This window comes from Dermochelys coriacea, chromosome 10 (genome assembly GCF_009764565.3).
Source record: "Dermochelys coriacea isolate rDerCor1 chromosome 10, rDerCor1.pri.v4, whole genome shotgun sequence".
Taxonomy (NCBI): domain Eukaryota; kingdom Metazoa; phylum Chordata; order Testudines; family Dermochelyidae; genus Dermochelys; species Dermochelys coriacea.
The window spans coordinates 77,451,718-77,472,757 of NC_050077.1; the positions used below are offsets into that span (position 1 = coordinate 77,451,718).

A 21,040-nucleotide genomic window follows, 5' to 3' on the forward strand; every position below is an offset into this window, starting at 1 on the left:
ATATAATGGTAATATGGAGTAAAATACTAAGGGGAACTTGTAGTTATTCTGAAACCATACATTATAAACCAGGGATTGGCAACCTTTGGCACATGGCCCGCGAGGGGAAGCCCCTTGGCAGGCCAGGCTGGTTTGTTTACCTGCCACGTCCACAGGTTCAGCCAAACATGGCTCCCACTGGTCGCGGTTTGCCGCTCCAGACCAATGGGGCCTTCGGGAAGGAGCGGCCAGCATATCCCTTGGCCTACGCCGCTTCCCGCAGCCCCCATTGACCTGGAGCGGCGAACCGCGGCCAGTGGGAGCTCCGATCAGCCAAACCTGCAGACACGGCAGGTAAACAAACTGGCCTGGCCTGCCAGGGGGTTTACCCTGGTGGGCCATGCGCCAAAGGTTGCCAATTCCTATTATAAACCCAGAAAATTTAGTATTATGGGCAAACTTCAAAAAGAAAGCCAAACATATTAATATTTGGGAATGCATAGTTAAACACCATGACAACATGAATTTTTCCTGGTAGTGACACCATTGGGGTGGTAAGAAAAAAAAATCAAATGTTTGTTTTAAAAATAATTTAATAGACCACAAATGCTAAACTGCATTAATCATATTCCTGGTTATTGCATGGTGTCACATGGTTAACATAGCTTTTTGTCTGGCAATGTGTATGTATGTATCAAGATTTAATGTTTTTCTAAAAGGTCTGCTCTACTTCGAACAGGAATTAATTCAGAGAAGTCCTCTGGTCTGTGTTCCACAAAACAGACTAGATGAGCGCAGTGGTCCTTTCTGGCCTTAAAAATCTATGAATCACAACGCTTGTGTAAGGTAGTCCGTTATCTCTATATTACAGGTTTCAGAGTAGCAGTCGTGTTAGTCTGTATCCGCAAAAAGAAAAGGAGGACTTGTGGCACCTTAGAGACTAACAAATTTATTTGAGCATAAGCTTTTGTGAGCTACAGCTCACTTCGTCAGATGCATTCAGTGGAAAATACAGTGGGGAGATTTATATACACAGAGAACATGAAACAATGGGTGTTACCATACACACTAATGAGAGTGATCAGGTAAGGTGAGCTATTACCAGCAGGAGAGCAGGGGGGAAAAAACCTTTTGTAGTGATAATCAAGGTGTTGATTACAGACCTAAAAGTGGCAATTCTTCAGCAAAAAACCTTCAAAAATAGACTCCAAGGAGAGACTGCTGAATTGGAATTAATTTGCAAACTCGATACAATTAACTTAGGCTTGAATAAAGACTGGGAGTGGATGGGTCATTACACAAAGTAAAACTATTTTCCCCATGTTTATTCTCCCCCCGCCCCCACTGTTCCTCACAAATTCTTGTCAACTGCTGGAAATGGCCCACCTTGCACCTACAAACTAACACGGCTGCTACTCTGAAGCTTGTTTGTGTTGAGTGCTTGATCATGGTATCATTTGGAAGCCCAGAAGTTCATAGAATATCATGGTTGAAAGGGACCACAGGAGGTCATCTAGTCTAACCCTCTGCTCAAAGCAGGACCAAGCCCCAGTTTTTTGCCCCAGATCCCTAAATGGCCCCCTAAAGGGTTGAACTCACTCCCCTGTGTTTAGCAGGCCAATGCTCAAACCACTGAACTATCCTTCCACCCAAAAAAGTTCTGTTTGTTGTCTTTGAGTTTTAGCTAAAATTTCAGGTGCCTGAGTAATAAATGGCACATGATAGCATTTCATTTGGTAAAATACTCTACAATGAGTTAAATTACTTTTGGCAGATCTGTCCACTAGGTTAAAAAAAAAATCTACCTTAATATAACTGCTTCATCTTCAAGTGGTGGTCTGAGGGCAAGTCCATGACAATGTTCAGAATGTGGGAGAATGAGTATAGGCTGGCGAGCTGAATTTGTATTAATCTAGGATTGAGGCTTCAATTAACATTGGCAAACCAAAAGTATTGGATAGTGTTTCATGTTTTTGCCCTTCCAGCCAGCTACCTTCTGACAGTCAGCTAGTTGAAACTTAGCAATTTATAGGTCCAAAGTGGAGTCTTTAAACTCTTAAGATGGCAGAACTGTATGATGATTCATGGCCATCAACTAGTGCAGGCTATAGCTGTGACGTACCCTAGTAGAGAATTGATCACTCAAAATTGTCCTGTTCTGTTCATTCCCTCTGAAGCATATGGCTTTGCCACTGTCAGATACAGGATACTGGGCTAGATGGACCAATGGTCTGACCAAGTATGGCTGTTCTTATGTTACGTAGTGAGGAATATGATATAGTGTGGGAATATTTCTTCAGAGCACTTGATAGACTTGGTAAACCTTGCTTTTTTTTAACACCTTTATGGTTTACTGAAAAACATAAAGGAAGAGAAAGCTATGTATTTTGGTTAACAAGGTTCAGCTTTAAGGAGAGAGAGACTTTGATACTTTTAATGTTTCTTTTGTTTTCTGTACTCCAGTTCCTTTCAGCAGGAATCAGGCATCTATATTCCTACCCAAAGCTGAAGTCAATAGGGATCATGCAACTAAATCTCAGCACACAACTTTGAGAATGTTTTCCTTTATTGTTTAAAAATTTTTTTTTTTTTTTTTTATTTTGCTGGTGTACATTTTCAGCATGGTTGGAGGAGAATTCTTCAATCCAGTAGATTCTTGTTCTTGTCCACTAAAAATGATGCTTAGAAATGTTCAGCAATACTGTACTGAAAATTGTCCTAGAAAATGTATCCAAATGAAAAACATGTGGAAACATATGTTTGTAATAGAACTGTTTGACAATTTAATATTTCCTAAATAGTCTTGTACGACACACATTAAGATTTTAGCAGTGAAATTTGTCGTCTTGTTTTTTTCATGTTTCTAGCCTTAAAGTTATCAGTCTGTTTAACTCTACCAAGAGTTAAAAAGAGGATGAGACAGATGCTGCTCTGAATAAAATTTTTTTTAAAAAAAGCAGCTGTTAAAAAGAATTACTTTTCATTTCCCAAAATCATAATTGTGCAATGAGTGCATTTGGGGCCAATGTTCAGTTCCAGTGCAAGAAATAGTGTTCCTGTGCAACTGTAGATTTTTAGTGATTTCTCCTCACGAGTAAGTGCTCTAGAAATGTATACATAAAATGAGTTTGATATGGTAGGTTAAATTTAGGATGCTCTCGCCAAAGTAACTTCAATATGTGGCATAACAAAAACATATTACAAAATTTATTTTTTGAGTTTAATTGTAATGGGGAGCTGTGCACAGTCTGAGATGAAGCAATAGTAGAGAATAGCCCTTAGATTAGTAAGAATGGAGAAAGACCAATGTTTATATGTGACTTTCTTTCGCTTGAGTCCTTATCACTGAACTCTTAAGACTGGAGATAAAACTAAGTCACTGTTGGTCCTCAATTCAAGAATATCCAGATTAGGAGTAGTATTAGTTTTGGTGGTGGTTCTCTTGCCCTTGCCTTCCAACTACCCATAATACACAAGATTCTTTGAAGACTGAGGACTGAATGCGGCCCTACCTTGTGAAGCATGTTGGGCGTAACTATCCTTGGGGGGAGGATAGCTTAGTGGTTTGAGTATTGGCCTGCTAAACTCAGGGTTGTGAGTTCAATCCTTGAGGGGGCCGTTTAGGGATCTGGGGCAAAAATTGGGGATTGGTCCTGCTTTGAGCAGGGGGTTGGACTAGATGATCTCCTGAGGTCCCTTCCAACCCTGATATTCTATGATTCTAAGACACTGATGTTTTTTATAGAGCATTAATGTATCAAGAATTTTCCTTTGTATTTTGTAAGTCTAGGATTAAAGTTTTTTTCAGCATTTTACCTCATTTAAGTACCTGACCTGTGATATAAAAAGGGCCCCATCCTAATATACTGCAGCATGAGCAGCATGGCTGTTCTGTCATCCAAGGTTCCCCTGGTAAACGGTTACTGTCTGTATATCTGTTTCTTCGAGTGAAGGGAATTGTTGTTCCAAAATAGCTGAGGGCATAGAGGAACTTACACTAAAGCGACCATGAAATGCGAACATTTTTCCTATCTATTTATCAAAGTGCTTGCAGTTCCCATTTTAAGGTAACTGAAAGAATAAGAAATATTGAACAAAGAAAGTGAATGTATATTCAGAGTATTTAAATATAAAAGGATAGAGGCATTTGATTTTGTTCTGCTTTACATGCTTTTCCATTATGTATATTAAAATTAGGGCTATCAAGCGATTAAAAAAATTAATCGTGATTAATTGCACTGTTAAACAATAGTAGAATGTCATTTATTTGAACATTTTAGATGTTTTCTACATTTTCAAATATATTGATTTCAGTTACAACACAGAATACAAAGTGTACAGTGCTCACTTTAGATGTATTTTTGACTACAAATATTTGCATTTAAAAAAACAAAAGAAATAGTATTTTCAATGCACCAAATATAAGTACTGTAGTGCAATCTCTTCATCATGAAAGTTGAACTTACAAATGTTGAATTGTGTACAAAAAAAAACTGCATTCAAAAATGAAACAATGTTAAACTTTAGAGCCTACTTCCGCCAATCGATTAGACAAACAAGTTTGTTTACATTTGCAGGAGATAATAGTGCCCACTTCTTGTTTACAATGTCACCTGAGAGTGAGAACAGGCGTTTGCATGGTATTGTTGTAGTCAGCGTCGCAAGATATTTATGTTCCAGATGAGCGAAATATTCATATGTCCCTTCATTCTTCAATCACTATTCCAGAGGATATGCATCCATGCTGATGAAGGGTACTGCTCAATAATGATCCAAAGCAGAGCAGACCAATGCATGTTCATTTTCATCATCTGAGTCGAATGCTACCAGCAGAAGATTGATTTTCTTTTTTTGGTGGTTCGTGCTCTGTAGTTTCTGCATCTGAATGTTGCTCTTTTAAGACTTCCGAAAGCATGCTCCACATCTCGTCCCTCTCAGATTTTGGACAGCACTTCAGATTCTTAAACCTTGGGTCGAGTGCTGCTGGAATTTTTAGATCTCTCATTGGTACCTTCTTTGCATTTTGTCAGATTTGCAGTGACAGTGTTTGTAAATCAGACATGTACTGGGGTCATCATCCGAGAGTGCTATAACATGAAATATATGGCAAAATGCGAGTAAAACAGAGCAGGGGACGTACAATTCTTCCCCCAATGAGTTCAGTCACAAATTTAATTAACACATTATTTTTTAACAAACATCACCAGCATAGAATCATGCTCTCCGGAATGGTGGTTGATGCATGAAGGGGCATATGAATGTTTAGCATATCTGGCATGTACATTCCTTGCAACGCTGGCTACAAAAGTGCCATATGAACGCCTGTTCTCGCTTTCAGGTGACATTATAAATAAGAAACAGGCAGCAGTATATCCGTCAATGTAAACAAATTTGTTTGTCTTAGCGCTTAGCTGAACAAATAGTAGAACTGAGTGACTTGGAGGCTCTAAAGTTTTACATTCTGTTTTTGTTTTTTTTTTAATCTATCCAACTATACTCTTAGCCCAGCGGAAGAATCTGTCCTATCTCGGGGCCTCTCCTTTTGCCCCTCCACCCCCACGAACATGATACAGTTCTGTGGTGACCTAGAATCCTATTTTCGACGTCTCAGACTCAAGGAATATTTCCAACACACCTCTGACCAACATATTAACCCACAGAGACCTTCCTGCCAACACTACAAAAAGAAGGATTCTAGGTGGACTCCTCCTGAAGGTCGAAACAGCAGCCTGGATTTCTACATAGACTGCTTCCGCCGACGTGCACGAGCTGAAATTGTGGAAAAGCAGCATCGCTTACCCCATAACCTCAGCCATGCAGAACACAGTGCCATCCACAGCCTCAGAAACAACTCTGACATCATAATCAAAAAGGCTGACAAAGGAGGTGCTGTCGTCATCATGAATAGGTCAGAGTATGAACAAGAGGCTACTAGGCAGCTCTCCAACACCACTTTCTACAAGCCATTACCCTCTGATCCCACTGAGAGTTACCAAAAGAAACTACAGCATTTGCTCAAGAAACTCCCTGAAAAAGCACAAGAACAAATCCGCACAGACACACCCCTGGAGCCAGGACCTGGGGTATTCTATCTGCTACCCAAGATCCATAAACCTGGAAATCCTGGACGCCCCATCATCTCAGGCATTGGCACCCTGACAGCAGGATTGTCTGGCTATGTAGACTCCCTCCTCAGGCCCTTCGTTACCAGCACTCCCAGCTATCTTCGAGACACCACCGATTTCCTGAGGAAACTACAGTCCATTGGTGATCTTCCTAAAAACACCATCCTAGCCACTATGGATGTAGAAGCCCTCTACACCAATATTCCACACAAAGATGGACTACAAGCCGTCAGGAACAGTATCCCCGATACTGTCACGGCTAACCTGGTGGCAGAACTTTGTGACTTTGTCCTGACCCATAACTATTTCACATTTGGTGACAATGTATACCTTCAAATCAGCGGCACTGCGATGGGTACCCGCATGGCCCCACAGTATGCCAACATTTTTATGGCTGACTTAGAACAACGCTTCCTCAGCTCTCGTTCCCTAATGCCCCTACTCTACTTGCGCTACATTGATGACATCTTCATCATCTGGACCCATGGAAAAGAAGCTCTTGAGGAATTCCACCATGATTTCAACAATTTCCATCCCACCATCAACCTCAGCCTGGACCAGTCCACACAAGAGATCCACTTCCTGGACACTACGGTGCTAATAAGCGATGGTCACATAAACACCACCCTATATCGGAAACCTACTGACCGCTATTCCTACCTACATGCCTCTAGCTTTCATCCAGATCATACCACTCGATCCATTGTCTACAGCCAAGCGCTACGATATAACCGCATTTGCTCCAACCCCTCCGACAGAGACAAACACCTACAAGATCTCTATCATGCATTCCTACAACTACAGTACCCACCTGCTGAAGTGAAGAAACAGATTGACAGAGCCAGAAGAGTACCCAGAAGTCACCTACTACAGGACAGGCCCAACAAAGAAAACAACAGAACGCCACTAGCCATCACCTTCAGCCCCCAACTAAAACCCCTCCAACGCATCATCAAGGATCTACAACCTATCCTGAAGGACGAGCCATCGCTCTCTCAGATCTTGGGAGACAGACCAGTCCTTGCTTACAGACAGCCCCCCAATCTGAAGCAAATACTCACCAGCAACCACACACCACACAACAGAACCACTAACCCAGGAACCTATCCTTGCAACAAAGCCCGTTGCCAACTCTGTCCACATATCTATTCAGGGGATACCATCATAGGGCCTAATCACATCAGCCACACCATCAGAGGCTCGTTCACCTGTGCATCTACCAATGTGATATATGCCATCATGTGCCAGCAATGCCCCTCTGCCATGTACATTGGCCAAACTGGACAGTCTCTACGTAAAAGAATGAATGGACACAAATCAGACGTCAAGAATTATAACATTCAAAAACCAGTTGGAGAACACTTCAATCTCTCTGGTCACTCGATCACAGACCTAAGAGTGGCTATACTTCAACAAAAAAGCTTCAAAAACAGACTCCAACGAGAGACTGCTGAATTGGAATTAATTTGCAAACTGGATACAATTAACTTAGGCTTGAATAGAGACTGGGAATGGATGAGTCATTACACAAAGTAAAACTATTTCCCCATGGTATTTCTCCCTCCCACCCCACCCCCCACTGTTCCTCTGATATTCTTGTTAACTGCTGGAATTAGCCTACCTGCTTGTCACCATGAAAGGTTTTCCTCCTTCCCCCCCCTGCTGTTGGTGATGGCTTATCTTAAGTGATCACTCTCCTTACAGTGTGTATGATAAACCCATTGTTTCATGTTCTCTGTGTGTGTGTATATAAATCTCTCCTCTGTTTTTTCCACCAAATGCATCCGATGAAGTGAGCTGTAGCTCACGAAAGCTTATGCTCTAATAAATTTGTTAGTCTCTAAGGTGCCACAAGTACTCCTTTTCTTTTTGTTTTTTTTTTTGAGTGCAGTTATGTAACCAAAAAAAATCTACATTTGTAAGTTACACTTTCACAGTAGAGATTGCACTACAGTACTTGTATGAGGTGAAATGAAAAATACTATTTATTTTGTTTATCATTTTTACAGTGCAAATATTTGTCATCAAAAATATAAAGTGAGCACTGTACACTTTGTATTCTGTTGTAAAAAATCAATATATTTGAAAATGTAGAAAAACATCCAAAAATATGAAATAAACTTCAGTTGGTATTCTATTGTTTAACAGTGTGATAAATTGTGATTAATTTTTTTAATCGCAGTTAATTTTTTTGAGTTAATTGTGTGAGTTAACTGCAATTAAAGAACAGCCCTAATTAAAATCTTAGTTTTCAATGACAATGAGGGGTAAGTGGATAACGTCACTGCATGGCTCTGTTATAAAGAGTTCACCAAGTATGACCCTCTCAGTATATCTGGGCTCTACTGTTTCTAGGGTCAGATCCATTTAGCAGGTTTTTTTAGCAGACTAATTTTATTTATTACAAGTAAGAGTTTTTGTCTCTTGTATAGTTATGTTTTTAGTAGAAGATACTGTTCCCACCAACTTCTATTTCACTTGTATAACACTGTGTTAATGTACTGACCGTATATTTGAGAAGAGAATTCACAGTGAATGTTAAACTTGCCTGCATGCTTATAGTAGATGTCTTGTTACTAGAAGTTTAAAGTGCCAGCTCTCAACTGACACTCATTTTCGTGTGTTAATTATAGGCATTCAAAGTTTTGTTCTGTCATTTGAAAAACCTCCACTCTTCTTCCTTGTGTAGGTGACTTTTACGAAGAGGAAATTTGGATTAATGAAGAAGGCATACGAACTTAGTGTGCTCTGTGACTGTGAAATAGCACTCATCATTTTTAACAGCTCTAATAAACTCTTTCAGTATGCCAGCACTGATATGGACAAAGTTCTACTCAAATACACAGAATACAATGAACCCCATGAGAGCAGAACCAACTCGGATATTGTTGAGGTAACAATTTGAAAAGATGATCAATTTTCTTAACTTCCTAGTATTTGTTTTGGCAAAATGTAGAGCAGTAAAGGGCTGTTTAAAGTATGTTAAGTAAAATATATTTGAGTAAGCATTTTAAAAACAGTAATCATTAAATATGATTTGCTATTTTTCAATTCTATATTTCTCAATTATAGTTAATGTCACATTTGGTGGTGAAAAGAACCACCGTTTCCACAGTAATCCAATATTGTGAAAGATATTTGTTTGCTTCTGTGTTAATAGCTAAAGCACAACTACTATGAGAACTCATCAATTCCCACTTTCTGGTTGAATGTCTAAACTAAATAGTAATAGAAGCTATGGATTCTCTTTTCAATTGTAGCCTTTCCATAGCGTGGCTGAACTCTTTTTATAAAAGCTATCAAACCTTTCCTTGATATTAATGGGCCAAGTTCTGCACAGCTTCTCTTGTAACTGCACTACTTTCAAAGGATTGCACAAGTGTAACTGAGCAGAATTTGGTCTGTTGTGTCTTATCTGTTGCACAACTATGTGTCGTTTTATTAATAAAGTGTCTAAACCTATTTTTATGGCAAAATGTATTGATAAATTATTTAATTTGTATTAAAACTACTTTTGTACTTTTTTAGCCTTTCAGTATTTTTCCTGTTATGTTCAAAAAGAGAAGATAAAAACAATCAGAATGTGGAGGTACCTGGTCCCTTGTTTGTTCACTATATGAAAAATATAAAAGTTCTCAACATTCCACTACTGTAGGTTTATGGTAGTCTTAGTATTACTGTACCTTTAAAGAAAATTTTCTTGCGTTTTAAATAACTGCAATTTTTATTATTTTCCCTACAAATTTTCTTTAGCATTAATCTTTTAAAATAAGATTATATATTTAAAATGTGTATTGAGAAAGAAAGATCCTCAAACATTGAAAACACGTTAGGTAAAAAAATTGAATCCAGTACCCTTGGAAACAATATATTGACAAACATAAATGTTACAATTTAAATAAAATTGGGTCTCATTCACAGTTTGAGGAAGTAATGATTAAATATGTACAATAAATTTGTAAGTGAAGTTTAATAGTGTTGTCTTGTAACACATGCTAACAGCATTTCTCTGTGTCCCCCTCTAGTGGCTAGACCATATATGGAGACTTGATTTGGCTGCTGCCTCCAAGCTAATGGACTCAGTCCTTTAGGTCAAGCACTAGAGGCTCATGCTTTTAGAGTCAGAGGTGCTGGATTCAACCCTTTAGGGATTTTGTTACAAGAGGTTCAAGCTTTTAAAAAAGGAGGAGTGAGGATCCCAAACACTGCTGCACAATGACCAGTAGCTACCAGCAGACCTGATGATATTTGGTCTGTGCTTCAATTGAAATTAGAAGCTCCAATGTTCTAGCCAAACTTTACGCATCATTCACCCACTGGAGACAGTTTTGGAATGCTGATTTAATATAGATAATTTGGCTCCACTGATTGACTCTGTTGTAAACCCACAAGATTATGAGGAAGTTAGTCCTGTTTATGATCCATCTCCAAACAGAATTCATAGCAGCAGAAAATCAGGGAGTAAACAAGCTCTTCATATTTGCTCTTGTATCCCAGTTGGTCAGCAAGGGAAAGATGTCAACCTACCAGACTTATATGATGATCTTTATAATTCATTGATAGTGGTAATACATACCTTATTGGATCGTTTTGAGGAAACAGTTATTACATCTTTGGGTTGACACAAATAAAGTATGTACAAAGTCTATATAAATACAAGCAGAGGGAAAGAAAATGTAACCCTCAGTTCTGTTGTTGCAGATAACATACAAAGAGCCTCTTATTGTGTCTGTATCTGTGCTACAGACCCTTATTGCCTTTTCTATAGTTCTATTGTATGTAGTTCTTAGATTATCAGAGCTAGATTTAGTTAATTTTTTAGGGACTTTTCCTTGTCCTCTATACACAACACTACCCTACACGAAACACAGCCATCAGCCTCTGTAGATCACCCCCCTGGACTCTGAATCTCCCTAAAATGATGTCTTCTGAACTCTTTCTGGTTGCAGTTTTAGCAAAATTAAAAGAAACCAAGTTGAGGGGTCATCTTGCAAATGTATATCCTTTCAAGAGGTTTTTCACCCCTAGAACTGCATGCATCCCTATGCAGTTATCACAGTTGTATCGATCTCTATTTCCTGTTGCTCACACAAATATCTAGTAATTACTTCCTCCTGTCTGGCCAGTAAAACTGATATTATCCTTATTGATGGATTACCAAGATCATCAGAGGTAGGTAAGGTAGGCTGACCTCTTTCCTTAGAGATACATTCCAGATTAAAAAATAGATTAAAAAAGTAATATTATGTAGCTAATATTCAGTTCTGTTATGACAAGTCTCTCAGGGACAATGTAGAATTTCATGCTCACTTCACAGGGAAAACATTGGCGGGGGATGCGAGGGGGGAAGGGTCATGCATGGCTTTTTTAAAATCAGCTAGTGCTGCTTTCTCAACATGGGATCTGAGACTCATTGAATTCATTGCCTAAAATTACTGTTCAGCTCTCTTGGGTGTTGCTCCTCAGACAATTAACAGATAATTTTTCAGGTGAGGGAAGGATGGGATAGTTTTGCCTGCCAACATACAAATAATTGCTCAACTTCAGCTACTTCTCCTCCTTGATTTGGATGAGATTTGTTCCTGGAGAGCTGTGAATAATACTCAGGATATACAGAAATAAATATCCTGCTTGTTCTGTTTCAGAGGTCCCTTTTTGTATTCCAGTTACTGTATCTAGGTATTTATACCATGCTCATTAACATAATGTTTGAGTAAATTCTCATGGAGTTGAGTGGGAGCTCTGTAGACATATAATTGTAGTCTAGATCCACAAGGTTAAACTTTAAGTAAAAGGATGAGCCTCTTTTCTCCTAACGTTAATGTATAAAATGCTTAATTTTAAATGGAAAGTTTCAAATTCAAAATGCAAAGTTTGTATAATCTTACACGCCTTTTTATTTTTATGATTTTTAGATGCATCCTGGTATTCTAACATTTTTTTTCTTACACCATTAACTTACTGCTTCTTCTTTCTCCCTAAAAAATACAGAATATATTTCACAAAAGGTTGTTAGCCATTCAAAGGCAGTTTAGAAATTAGCAGGTCCAGGTGGGAGATCCTGGAGAATTATTATTTATTATTGTATTACAATAGCACCATGAACAATGATCTTGTTATGTTAGGCACTGTAGAAACATAGAGGGGAAAAAAAGACAGTACATACCCCAAGAGTTCACAATCTTTCACCAATATCTCCCATTCCCAAATTACCTTTATTCCACCTCATTCATAGCTGTCCCTGCTATTGTGCAAAAAGAAAAGGAGTACTTGTGGCACCTGACTTTTTTGCGAATACAGACTATCACAGCTGCTACTCGGAAACCTGCTATTGTGCAGTAATCTTGTGGTAATGAGTTCCATGGTTTAATCCTGCATATAGTATGTATTTAAAAAACATTTTTTCAGCTTTATATTTGTTGCCTTTAAATTTAATTGGGTGTCACCTTGTTCTTATATTGTGAGAGTTATTAGGATTGCCCAGCTGATCTTTTGTAGGGCAACTTAGTAACCAGCCAGTGTTGAGTGCAAAGGAACGATAAACAGTACATCCTTTTAATCAGAAACCAAAACCTATCCTTGAGGATCTGAAGTTTGAAGGCAGCTCTTGAACTTGTGTCACAGAAATGGTATATTATGCTTCTACATATGGTTATGTTCTTATTCATTATGAAAACAATGGTGTAAGCACTTTTAAGAAACTTCTAATGTGTATGAAATAATCATATTACTGTTTGCATTTTGTCTGATCAGAAGATTACCAGACTAGATATGGACCATAGTGAAAATTATTTGTTCTCTTTTATCCTGTCAAAAAACAAACAAAAAACCCCCTCACAATTGCCATTGTTTTATTTTTGATGTTGCTGGCCTGATTTTAAAAAGACAAAATCCAATAATTTCATGGTTATACTTTCACTATCTGTAACTCATATGTTCTGCAATAACTTGCACAATTGAAGTAAAAATATATAGTTCCTTGCAATAACAAAACACAGTATTTATTATAGGTTAGGGACAAGGTGAAAATTCAGAATTAAGGCTTTCTTATCTTAAATCTGCCGCTTCGTCACTGTAATTGATCTTTAATTTAATCTTCTACAAACAATTGATACTCTGCTATGGAAGTATTCAATTAGCATTTGAATTGAAGATGAAATGTTTGCTAATTTAGTTTAACAAAGGAGAGATGAACTGCAGTCAAGAATCTGGTTAGCTACCAAAGTACCCAAAATTCTTTAGTCCAATGGATCTGAAAGCTATTTCTCTCCCGAGTAAAACAGGTGAAAGAGAACAACTGTCACCTGTTTGGCTACTCTGTGATGTTGGCAAATACCCTCCGAAGGTCTTTCTTTGTTAAGGGGATTTTTCAGTATTTGATGCCTAGGAATTTCTTATTGGCTATGATTGATTTTTGTATAAAAGGCAGTTTACAAGAAAAAAAAGTAGTGTTTTTTTGAAGATAAGCTCTAGTGATTAAGGGAATGTTTTTAAAAGCCTCTAAGGGCATGTCTGTCTACACAATGGGGTGATGTGTTCTTCTTGGATATCATTTTTGAAGCACACTAATGTGCTGCTCATTACTTGGTCAGTGTAGATCCTGCTGGTGTGCAGTAAAGGTTCCATAGTGCACTTTAATCTAGTTCTGTGCACTTGACTAGAGAACCGTTAGCGCACACCAGCAAGGTCTACACTGACCAAGTAATACACAGCATGTTAGTACACTTTAGAAATCAAATCCCAGTAGAGTGCATTATCTCACTTTGTAGACAAGCCTTAAGTCCCAATTTCAAATGTGACTTAGATGCTTAGGAGGCTAAGTCCCATGGACTTAGTCTCCTAAGAATTAGAGACAAGGTGGGTGAGGTGGGTCCAATTTTTTTATTGGACCAAGTTCTGTGTAAGCTCAAAAGTTTGTGTGTCTCATCAACAGAAGTTGGTCCAGTAAAAGATATTACCTCACTCCCTTGTCTCTCTAATATTGTGGGACCAACACGGCTACAACACCAATGCACCTAAGGATTGCCACTTTTGAAATTGTTGCTAAAAGGGGTAGTCCACAAAAGCTTATGCCCAAATAAATTTGTTAGTCTCTTAGGTGCCACAAGGATTCCTCGTTGTTTTTGCAATAATTTCAAAGAACAACATGAACTGAATAGTGTGGTTCTCCTAACTGTCCCTTCACTGGAAGCAGAGTTGTAACCAAAATCTAGCTCAAACTGGATACTGAGATGGTTATTTAAGAAGAACTGGAAAACATTTCATATGAATTTAATATAAAAGAATATAATTTCATATAAATCATTCTATTTTATACATATGAAATTACACTTGCATATACACAATTACGTTATGTGCTGCAATTAATTATATATTAATATATAAATAAAACTAAGTTAACACTTGACAAATTCACTTGCCTACTTGAGTTTGGTGAGTAAGGAATCCTGAATCATATTTGTTGTGGCTTAGAATCACCTCAGGATCAGCCTTATCCACTTGCATTGTTGGTACAGTATATAATGCAGTTCTATCTCAGTAGTGGGGGAGGTAGCCAACCAGTCCAACACCAACTTGCTTTTCAGTCTTGTATGTACTCATAATCAGTAAGAAAATCTTCTGTCTAGAGACCTTCTTATTTACTCTAAAGTACACAGTAGATCTTACAAAGTAGCAGCCGTGTTAGTCTGTATCCGCAAAAAGAAAAGGAGTACTTGTGGCACCTTAGAGACTAACAAATTTATTTGAGCATAAGCTTTCGTGAGCTACAACTCACTTCATCAGATGCAGTGAGCTGTAGCTCATGAAAGCTTATGCTCAAAGTTGTTAGTCTCTAAGGTGCCACAAGTCCTCCTTTTCTTTTTACAGTAGATCTTTTCATCTTGGACAGTCTGCATGGATGTTTAATAACTGAAAAAGTACAACAGTCTCTATCACAATAATGTATATCTACATTAATTGGTATAGTTTAATTTATACAATGTTGCTATACTAGAATAATGATCACAGGACCATTGTTTCCTGGTCTGAAATAAATTGAAGTGATCTTGATGATTGTGTAAATTAGCTTAGCTCTCATGTAATGGGAAATGCTTCTCCTGTGATGCTTTTGCATGGCATTAATGATTTTTTTGATAGTAGGTTTGCATCCATGTATTAGTTCTGTCTTGTGGATTGTCATTGCTGTTGCTGAAAGGTGAAAAAAAGTATATACATCTTATTGTTATGCTAACTGGAAGCAAGCCGATGTACACAAATACGCAGTTTCCTAAAATAGTGCAAACAAGCCACTGCTCTGAATCTAATATTTAGTATATAGAAAGAGCAGTATACATTTAACATTGGGTCATACTTTGATTATAAACAACTACGACTATCTATCCTCTTATGTTCAAAAACAGCATGTGCACTATAAGAGACTTGTTTGTTAAAGTCATGGCTTTTGAGTGCAGTATGCAGATCTCATCCACACGTGCAAGCCTGCAGCATAAACAAGCAGATGTACCTCCACAGCTAGATGAAGAGTGATAAGTGTAACTATGTAGAGATCAGAGAGGTTGGTGTGGAAACACTAAGTTTACAAGCCGAAAGCTAGGGAATAAGATAGGTGTAGTGTTCCTGTTTTTACCAGCCTCTTTTTGTTTTGTTTTGTTATGATTTTTGACCCTGAATATAGGTAACCAACACACTCACTGAAATTAAGTTCTTTACCTTTTTATGTGACTATAGTATGCTTTTACCATATTTTGAGGGTACTTGAAAGAATTCCATAGTCTTTTTGCATTTGGGTGAAGTTGATGGAAAAACTCTTAAGGGCTTGTCTTCATGATCAGTTAGTTCATGACAAGCTGTGGTGTGAATCTGCCCCACCCAGTCTGCTGTGGACCAAGTTCTGAAGTGCATTAATAGTTCGTTAATGCACTTTGGTCTAGTCCTCTTTGAAACAGGAGTAAACTCAAGTTCATTAATGACCCATTAATATGTCATCAGGGTCCAGGTAGACAGTTAATCCGCAGCAGGCTAGTGTGGGGTAAATTTACTCCTCTGCTTGCTGTGAACTAAATATTTGTGTAGACTAATATTTAAAAGCCCTACATTTTTAAAAATAATGTAATCTCTGCCCAAAAAAAGGAGAGTGGGGAAAAAAAAAAGAAAATGGAAAAGATCTTGAGTACACTAGTCCTGTTTCCCTTCCAGTGTTGGATTGTTCCCTCTTTTGAATACTTACTGATTATGTCCACTCTTGTTTTGTGTGTGCCAAGAAATAGGTTTTCCATCATATCTATTGAGATGCTATATGAGGTGAGAGATAAATGAAATAAGAAGTCAGAGAATAAGTGATAGCTGATGTCAACTAATATAATCTGCATAAAAGGTAATAAGGCTTGAACCAGCCAATGAAATGTTTCAGAAGAGAAGCCTCACAGTATTTCAAAAAGAGGGCCAAAGAGTCAATTTTTAGTCATTTTTTGAATGGTATGAAAACGCAGCTTCAATCAGCAATGAAAAGAAAACTAATTCCTGAAAGTAGAGCCCTCTAAAAGTTCTTTTCATATTCTTCATATTTGTAAACTCCTTTCTATAGTTGCAAGTTTAGTTGCCCTGTAGCTGTGATGAATTCATACATATATATACTCATAATGGAATTCATGTCACGCAGTAAGTTGTAGCATCTTTTTTGTACATAGAGGCCAATTTCTTTGATGATTTACAGCCTATTGATTTCACTGAGATTCTATGGTTGGGAGTCAGTTCACATTTTCAGTTCACATTTTCTGTTACTCATAGCTTTTGATTTACTCATAGCTGTTAAATAGCTATAAAACTAATAAATGCAGTGATGTTGACTAATTTTATCCATTTAAATTTATTTTTCTCTGAAAGTAGATCTTCATGCAGGCTGCCAAAGTTGGATAAGAGTGTATTTTTAAATAGCTTTACAAGCCGAGAGTGTGTCTTTTTTTTTTTTAAATTTCACTAACATATTTGATATCTCTGCAATGAAATGTTTTGTACAGTAGGTGCATATTATGTATGTAGGTGGGGAGGTCTTGGCTTTGTATTTAAAGCATATTTTGTTATATAAAAGAGTATTGTTTGTAATTTAGAGCTATATGGAACGTGTCAGTAGCTTCCTTTTTTCATGGCTGATTTATGCTGTGTAGTTTATGCACAAGTTACAAAGAGGAGGGAGAAAAATTGTTCTCATTAACCCCCGAGGATAGGACAAGAAGCAATGGGCTTAAATTGAAGCAAGGGAGGTTTAGGTTGGATATTAGGAAAAACTTCCTAACTGTCAAGGTAGTTAAGCCCTTGAATAAATTGCTTAGGGGGGTTGTGGAATCTTCGTCATTGGAGATTTTTAAGAGCAGGTTAGACACCCATGAGGGATGGTCTAAAATACTTAGTCCTGCCTTGAATGCAGGAGGCTGCATTAGAAGGCCTCTCGGGGCATCTTCCAGTCCTAGGATTCAAAGTGCTTTCTACTCTGGGATTGCACAATGGGTACTCAATCCAGATTCCAATTAGTATTATAATGTGTATCTCTCTTGAGCACCTCATGTAGTCCAATATTGTTGTTCCACCAATCTCTGACATTTTAGTTCTTAAAAACACTAGCATAAAACAGAATGGCTAAAGAAAGGGAGTGATATGAAGCTGAGCAGCCAGGATAGAAGAGAAAGAGAGAAAAAATTCACAGGTAGGGAGAAAGTAATGTAAGTAAAGGGGAGAAAAATAGATGTTACAGAAACATTGCTTTTTTGTCAGTCATAGTCAAGAAGCGCTTTTCTCTTTAAAAACAAAACAAAACAAAAAAAAAAACAAAACAAAACCAAAAAACAAACAAACCAGGTACCAAGAAGTGGCAGCAGCAATGGGGAAGTCCACATCACCTGTCTATAGATACCAGAACTATGCTGTTAACCCTTATTTTTTGTCATTGCTGGAACACTGTGCCACTGAACAAATTCCTGATATACTGTATGTAAATATTTCAGGTTACATTTCTACAGTAGCAGACTTTTTTGCACTACCAAGCAAAATTATCTCCATTTTGACCTGACTCAATGCTTTGGAGAGCACAAGGCAAATAAAACAGAATATTATATGTAATGTTGCAGAAATTATATTTGACGAATGCAGCAGTTCTCAAGCTGTAGGTCAGGACCCCAAAGTGGGTTGGGACCCATTTTAATGGTGTCGCCAGAGCTGTCTTAGACTTGCTGGGGTCCAGGGCTGAAGCCCAAGCGCCACCGCCATGGGACGAAACCCGAGGGCTTCAGCCCTGGGTTGTGGGATTCAGGTTACAGGCCCCCTGTCTGGGGCTGAAGCCCTTGGGCTTCAGATTTGCCCTCCCACGCCTGAAGTGGCGGGGCTTGGGCTTTGGCCCCCACACCTGGGGTGGCGGGGCTCAGGCTTTGGTCCCCCACCACTTCAGGGGTCATGTAGTAATTTTTGTTGTCAGAGGGAGTCGCGATGCAATTACGTTTGAGAATCCCTGGGCTAATGTCCTGGGATTGGCACAGAAGTTGATCAAGAATAATTTTGAGTGTTTAAAATAATGGTAAGAAACAGCTTGCAATCTGGAGCCTTAAATTTGTTTCCTTTTTGAATACTTTTCCCATTGGTTATACCAGTAAATCTGATCATGTAAGTTACTCTATAGTACAGTTGAGACAAAGTGGGTGAGGTAATACTACCAATAAGAAATACTATCTAATCCACATTGTCTCTTTTAATATCCTGGGACCAACATGGCTACAACAACATTGCAAACAATTATATAGCTGTACAGTTTAGAACTCTAAACTATTGCAATTTATTTTGCAAATTAATATTCAAAAGATTTACAGTGTAGGTCTACATTACAGACCCATTGATATACCTGCATCTCTCAGTGGTGTGAAAAATCCACACCCCTAAGTGAAGTAGTTACACCAACCTAACCACTGGTGTAGACAGTGCTGTGTTGGTGGGAGAGCCTCTCCTGCTGATATAGCTACACCTCTCAGAGTTGGATTAACTACAGCAACAGGAGAAGCTCTCTCATCTGCATAAGAGCATCTTTACTTAAGCACTACAGTGGCACAGCTGTACTGATGCAGTGTTTTAAGTGTAGTGCCTTCAGATTTTTCATAATTTTCTCATACATAGAAAATCCATAGAATTGAAAAATAACTGTTGGTGTTGACTCCAATCTATATAGGACTACAGAAACAGCTCATTGGTCAAAATTCTTGGTGCTTACACAGCTCTACTTACAAAAGTTAGGTAACTGCCTCACAACTCTTGTCTTCTGCCTCAGTCTGCTTAGTTTATTAACAAGAAGATTAAAAGGTGACTTTATTACTGTGTACAAGTACTTTCATAGAGAGGAAAACACTCTGTACTGAAGGGCTTTTTAATCTAGTGGAAAAAGGTATAATAAGAACCAATGGCTGGAAGCTGAAGCCAGACAAATTCAAATGAGAAATAAGGCACAATTTTTTAAAAGTGAGAGTGATTAAAATATTGGGACAAACTGCCAAGGGACGTGATGGATTTTTCCATCTCTTGACATATTCAAGTCAAGACTGGATGCCTTTCTGGAAGATATAGTATGATCAAACACAAATTATTTGACTCAATACAGGGGTAAATTGGTGAAATTTAATGATTTGTGGTATACAGGAAGTCAGATTGGATGTTCTAATTGTCTTCTGGGTTTAAACTCTGTGAATCTATGTAGACTATTAATCCTACTTTGAGTCAGATACAGTGTGGTCTTCGCATACTGCTGCAAACTTTTTCTGATTGTGGATGCCATTATATGTCAGTTTTGTCTGTTCACTTCAGATATTGCCAGCCATCAGTGAACAATCCTTATTGTCCGCGAACAATTAAAAAGGATAAATGGACCGGCTGTCCAACCAACTGGGATTATTAACATAAAATCCCATCTCTAGTTCATTCATGGCATTCCTTTAGACAACATGTATGGTTAACTGCAGCAGAGTTGAAGATTAAAAGTCCAGACGTGGAAATAAACGTTGCCTTTCACACCATTGACTGCTTGTGAAAATAGCATCAATCCTGACCATTCTTTAAAAATACAAATAAGTTAAAAGGGTTAGTCTAAGAATAACTGTAGCTTTTGAAGATACTAATAAAGTGAACAAAAATTAACAAAAAAAATTGCCTTTCATACAAAAGTAACTTGTTCCAGTAGCTTAATTTAGTAACTTCAACCCCAATGTTAACAGTATTTATTGTTCTGATTTGATTTCAGCACTGCCACATTCATAGATTCATAGATATTAAGGTCATTATACTACTCTATTAAAGCATACAATGATTGTGATTGCTTAAAGACTTCTTTAAAAAAGAGTCCGTATTACAGTGCTGACCTTTATGATACAATCATAATAGAAAGGAAATGAATCTGACAGAATGGAACAGAGGAATAACATTTTCTTATAGATATTTCAGGCTCAGTTCCAACATAGTGTAGCCATCTAGGTAGCTAAAGGTATTTATACACTCAATTATAGGTTGCCCTAAACGGAACTACTTGGTAATATTGGATGTATGCATAATATTGGGGAAAAATGACTACATCAAATAATTATTTTCTCAGAATATAAAAATAATTTTCAAGAGGTGTATAATAATCAAATAGTGGTTTGTTACCTTCTTTAATGTTAAGAAGACTACTGTCTTTTAAGTGAATAACTGCTGAAGAATAATCCAAAGGAAAAATTACAAAATTTGATACGATTTTGGGGTAAGAAAGAGAGCTGAAAATGTTGAGAAGGAAAATTTGTAAAAACTTTTGTCTCAAATTGTAGAAAACTTAATTACATAACTGAGACTAAAATATTAATATAATGTTGATACAATCAGAATTCTTATTTTTTAGTTCCCTTCTGAGAAAGTATAGTGTCAATAGTTATCAG

The 21,040-nt window shown here is 37.7% G+C and overlaps 1 protein-coding gene across 15 annotated transcripts in view; it reads left to right on the forward strand.

Moving 5' to 3' along the window:
- MEF2A (myocyte enhancer factor 2A) overlaps positions 1-21,040 on the forward strand; it is a 160,066-nt gene that overhangs the window by 71,311 nt on the left and 67,715 nt on the right. For all 15 annotated transcript variants that reach the window (XM_043494576.1, XM_043494572.1, XM_038418269.2 and 12 more), the window contains one exon: positions 8,794-8,997. In XM_043494576.1, coding sequence (XP_043350511.1) covers positions 8,794-8,997 — 204 coding nt within the window. The remainder of the gene's footprint in view (positions 1-8,793; positions 8,998-21,040) is intronic.